Source organism: Lygodium microphyllum, chromosome 1 (assembly GCF_053477565.2).
Source record: "Lygodium microphyllum isolate KBCC chromosome 1, Lygodium_microphyllum_v1.1.10, whole genome shotgun sequence".
Taxonomy (NCBI): Eukaryota; Viridiplantae; Streptophyta; class Polypodiopsida; order Schizaeales; family Lygodiaceae; genus Lygodium; species Lygodium microphyllum.
This window is the reverse complement of record NC_141135.1, coordinates 189,079,235-189,084,747: the sequence shown is the minus strand read 5'-3', so window position 1 is coordinate 189,084,747 and position 5,513 is coordinate 189,079,235. Positions and strand designations below refer to the sequence as shown.

Here is a 5,513-nt window from a genome sequence, read left to right as displayed (position 1 = left end):
ACATTATTTTGGATTCCTTTATGAGGTTTCTAGAGGATATTTTGACTTGTTTATAGTGTCTCTACTTTTTTGCTAGAGTCTATAAGGCTACTTACAAAATACCTAGGAGAGCGTCATGAGAGATGTTCTTGGATTAGCCTTGTTATGTTCACTTCCCTTGGGAAGCTATAATTACTCTATGCGCAAAAGTAGAAACACCCTTTAGTGTATTTTTCATGCCTATATTTTCATGTATTGATGGAAAAGGATTGAAATTTCTCATTTCAACTCTACAAAAGTAGCAACAAACCAAGATTGACTTGCAAACAACAATATCCTAGCTCTCCCTTATTTTTGATTGGTTGGGAAAATACATTAGCATGGTGGGTGAAATTGTTTTGACTATTACTTGGATTGGTATGTCGAAATCCTAAGTCTTCCCCCACCCCGCCCCCCAAGCCATTGCATGGGAAAAACATTACATAAAAGATGTCCTAGCTTTTCCTCTTTTTCCATTTATTGGGAAAATATTTTTGGAGTGCATTATCTTGGACTATTATGAAGCGGTTAAGAGGGACTTCCCATAGGGTTGAGGGAGTAGTTCGCAAATAAAATCATAACACAACTTCCTTTCTACAAACTATCATGGAGCAAAAGTTTGCAGATTAGGGCTTTTTTTGTGAAGTGAATATATATATATATATGTATGTATGTATGTATGCATGTATGTATGTATGTATGGCATTTAATGTAGAAGGTGCAGTTATGTTTTTGCTTGCGAAGCACCTCTAAGAGGGTCTTTGCACACATATATGCCTTTGCTTTTCTATGCCTTCACATGGCAAACTATGCCTTCATTTCCAAAGCAAATCCTCTGGTTATGAATCCAAAGCTCAGTTTCTATTTTCATGGTATGTGAAACCCTTCTAAGAGGCCTATAGCACACATAGTGCACTAGTTTGTAGGGAACACCAGTTTTAAATCGAGTGCATGTCGCACCGTATAAAAGTAACTTGCCGCAAAAAAAAAGGAAATCATGGTTAAAGGCCAAGTAGAGCATTGTCTGAATGTAGAAAAAGATCATGATTGATGAAACCATATGTAGCAAGTCAAGTACGGCCAAGTTTTGCAAACTTTGCCCAATTCGAGGAAGTTCTAAATTGCGAGCTCGATTTCTTTAGAAATGGAAACGGTGTCAAGATCCGTGGTGCGAACGTGTGCATGAACTATGGCAGTTCAGTGCAAACGAGCCCTTGTGTGAAAGGCTTCTAAGATGTGCAGCAAAGTGCGATTACACATGTGAATGGGGGCCTTGAACGAATTAGGAAAGTTTTTCGGGCTGTTTGGGAGGGGAGGGGAGAATTTACGCACTGTTAAATGGGGCAGTTAGTATCGGACGGCTGGGAATGCGTTTTGTGTTTTTGAGTTTTTTGAACGGATGTTGCGTTGCATGGGGTTGGGTTGTTGTTGTTGTTGCTGTTCTCCGCCTGCTTCTTATAGCTAAATACTACTGTTCGTGATATATTTTATAGAGTCTGTCTGTCCATACCTGTGTGCGCGCGGCTTGTATATGCCAAAACTGCTGTAAAGCGATCGTATCAAGTGTAAAGCGAACCTACCGGAATCATCGTCGTCTTCCATATCCCCCCCCCCCCCAGCTCAAACCCTAGCTTGCAGCAGGCGAGGTCCGCCATCGCTACAGCTCGTATCCCTAGGGCCTGAGGCTGGCGTGCCTGTCTCCTTTGGAGCGTTCCTTTCCCTGACCCTGCTTTCGGCCCTTCGGCCTCCCCCCCTTGCCGTTCACCGCACCATCATGGCCGACTCTTCCCGGGAAGAAAACACGTACATGGCCAAGCTCGCGGAGCAGGCCGAGCGGTACGAGGAGATGGTCGAATACATGGAAAAGGTGGCCAAGAATGCCGCCGGTGAGGAGCTCAGCGTCGAAGAGCGCAATCTTCTGTCCGTGGCGTACAAGAACGTCATCGGAGCACGTCGGGCCTCTTGGCGCATCGTTTCCTCGATCGAGCAGAAGGAAGAGAGCAAGGGCAACGAAGAGCATGTCGCTCTCATCAAGGAGTACAGGGCCAAGGTGGAGGCCGAGCTGAGCAAAATCTGCAGCAACATCCTGGAGCTCTTGGATAGTCACCTCATTCCTACTGCAAGCGCTGCTGAATCGAAGGTATTTTATCTGAAGATGAAGGGAGACTATCATCGTTACCTTGCTGAGTTCAAGACGGGTGCTGAGCGTAAGGAAGCGGCAGAAAATACCTTACTTGCCTACAAATCTGCTCAGGTATGGGTTCCGAAGCACTTGGAATCGCATTCTCGTAGAGCTGTGGTTTTAAGTTTCGGAAGATGACGTTCTTTTCTTCAGAAATGAGTAGTCTACTGGTTTTTCTTCTACGAACTCTGCTTCGATTCCCAATAAAAGTACTATCGTTACATAGATTCACGAATATATGCTTAGTAGCAGACAGTCAGGTGCACCCTGATCAGCAGCAACCAAGCTGTATACCGGCGGTAGTAAGAAGCAGTTCATTCAGTGTCCTCTACTGACAACATCACTTTATTACCAGCAACTAATGGATTGGGAGCACTTAGAATGGCTGGGTCCTCTGTTAGTGGTAATTTTTGCAAATTTATACAAATGTAAATGTGTGCGCATCTTCACAAGAACACGTTTTGGGAGAGTCATTTTGGCTTCTATGTCATTATTTCTTCTCAAAGCAGGCGTTATTGGTTCTCCATTCTTCCGAAGGCAAAAGTGCTTTTTATTTTATCTTCAAATCACAAGCTTGGCTGCTGGAGCCCATGAAACTAAATGCTATTCCTGTTGGTGCTGGAATATCAAGCCACATGTGCACAGCATATATAGAGATGAGATCCCCAAAAGACCATCCTAAGAATGTTACGGAGTACTAGTCAATTCCTTTGGAGTTATGCTATTTTTTCCTGAATTAAAACTACTGCGTAAGGTTTGGGAGTAGTTAATCACCTCTGTTGAATACCTTGAAAGCATTGATGGGAACGTTGCAGATGTCTCTCTTCTCTGCAGCAGGAAAGTACAGTGTGTGGTTTTCCCTGTGTTTGTATGTTTTGTACAGTATACCCCGGGCTGTGTGTAACAATTGCAACTGATATGTATTTGCAGGAACTTGCAACAACAGAGCTAGCACCTACTCATCCGATCCGTCTTGGGCTTGCTCTGAATTTTTCAGTTTTCTATTATGAGATTCTTAACTCTCCAGATCGGGCTTGTACAATGGCAAAGCAGGCAAGACAATTGTCATTTTTAGTGCCTGAACCATTTTAGGCTGGATAAGCTTGGAAGTATGACAGGAACATCTGCATAATCTTGTATTTCAGGCCTTTGATGAAGCAATATCAGAGCTTGACACCCTTGGTGAGGAGTCGTATAAAGACAGCACGCTAATCATGCAGCTTCTACGGGACAACCTCACACTTTGGACTTCTGACATGCAGGTACACTATTGGCAGTAGTATTATTCTGAGGTATGCTGTAGCAATACTTATATATTCTGTTGTTTTTAACTGGTTTCTTTTTGTAAATAATCTCCAGGAGCAGACAGATGAGTGAATGTGTGCCTACAATTAAAGTAGATTTGTAGCCTTGTTACAAGAGCAGATTTCAGTGTCTACAGAAAGGAGGTAGTTGTGAGTGTGTATTGTAACGAAAGAGCTTTCAGAGATGGTACTACTACTTGATCTTGATATGGACTGCCCAAGAGTAGAATCCAGTGGTTGGCGTGTATGATTATTCCATTGGAGGTAGAAGAGGCTGAAGTATTTTGCTTTTGTGAGTTGCTGTGTGGTGGTTCTGTATATGCAGCTCAGATAGCCAGGTTTAATAGAGTCTGGTGATGGCACTGGCTATGATGTGAAGGCTACATTTTCTGTTCTTTGTATGCCTGGAGGGCTACTGTAGCTGTAGACAACAAACATCAAGGTTTAGTGGCAATTTGTTCTGTTTATGTTTGATGACAGCTTGAGGAGCCAACTATTTTCAGTTTGATGTGTTTCTATAGTGAAGGCTTCTCCTGTTCTTTTGCTGGTTTTTAAGTCTCTTTTCAAGCAGATGCAGTAAGAATACTAAAAGCTGTAACTGCTATTTTGTGCTTTATGAGTTGCCTTCACTACATGGATTAGTGACAGCAGCTGTTATATTTTCCTTCACCACGTGTGAATAACTGCATGGCTTATAATGGCTTAAGGCTGGTTACACACCAAGTGGACTTCTGACCCCCACCTAGAGTGTGGGCATGCACTTTTTGAAACTGGGCATGGACATGGGCGTCTCAGCTTTACACACCAAATGGAACACATTGTAAAAAAATAAAAAATAATAGACTTATAAACTTTTTGATTGGTTGCAAATGCAAAAAGTGCACCCTTGTTTGCTACTTTACAAAGTGGACAGGGGAGACTCCCTGTCCAAAAGTGGGTGGGGTAGTTAACTTGTTTAGCAGGTAAACAATAGATCATGTCCTCTCTAGCGTGTAAAGGTCTGTTGATGTCCAACCCTTAAATAAGTGTTTTGATTGGTTAAAGCTTAGAAAATGGGTGTCTAGCATTTGGTATTTTCATACTATTGAGCAACTTTGCTTTGATGATTCTTTTTTAGTTTGTTGCTATTAAAAGTATTTGCATGTTAACATCAACTCTTCCACTTCAACGATGACCTCTCTTATTATCATATAGTTAGCATATGGTGTGACATTTAAGCTTCTTTTGACTTGTTCCTTGTAGATGGTCAAATGAACTTTATATCTTGAGTAGTGAAAAGTAAACAACTCTCTTGATATCTTTGTAGGTAGGCATTGTCAACTTAAAGGGTGACGTGTTTGGGCAGAACTTTACCTATTTGTGTGTTGCCTCAAAGACTATTAACTTCGTGTGTATGCTCTCTCAGTATGCTTTGTGCATGCATGTGGATGACCCTTGTACCAAAGGTAGTGTACAAATGGTCATGTAACTTATTAAAGTGCACAGATTGATTAGGATAAACAAATCATGGATTACCTCTAGGTTGCAAAGGGTGCAAATATTGATATGATTGCCTTGTAGAAGCAACTTGTGGAGGACCAAGTTAGGGACAATGATATAGATAGGCTTATCATTTTCGACTTTGGTAGGTGAGTGCACAAGGTTGTTGTCCCTTTGGCTTTGGATGAGGTTAAGACATTAGCATGTAGAATTGGTATGTGTAGCTATCCTTTATAGGTAGGCTCACAATATTGAAGATTATTTTCACATCTATGTTAGTTTTTTTTTTTTTTTTGATTCCCTACTCCCCCTCAACACTAATTTCCATGATCAAACTGAGAGGTTCTTTAGGGAGTCTCTATGGCACAAAAATGACAAGACTAGTATTGCCTAGATTTATTGGGACACCTTGATGACAAGTAAAGAAGACGGGGGTTATGCCTTAGAGCCTCTACAAGGAAAATCTGATGAAATGCTCTTTAGTATACTTAAGATAGCAATCAATTGTGGTCTCACTTAATTAGGTTCTA

The 5,513-nt window shown here is 41.6% G+C and overlaps 1 protein-coding gene across 1 annotated transcript; it reads left to right on the top strand.

Annotated features, from left to right (window-relative positions):
* The first annotated feature begins 1,459 nt into the window (after positions 1–1,459).
* Positions 1,460–4,024, top strand: LOC148042094 (14-3-3-like protein). The gene is made up of 4 exons (XM_087685514.1): positions 1,460–2,272; positions 3,131–3,253; positions 3,346–3,462; positions 3,560–4,024. Exons 1-4 carry the CDS (start codon positions 1,793–1,795, stop codon positions 3,575–3,577), a joined length of 738 nt encoding a protein of 245 aa, XP_087541640.1. The 5' UTR covers positions 1,460–1,792; the 3' UTR covers positions 3,578–4,024.
* Positions 4,025–5,513: the final 1,489 nt, after the last annotated feature.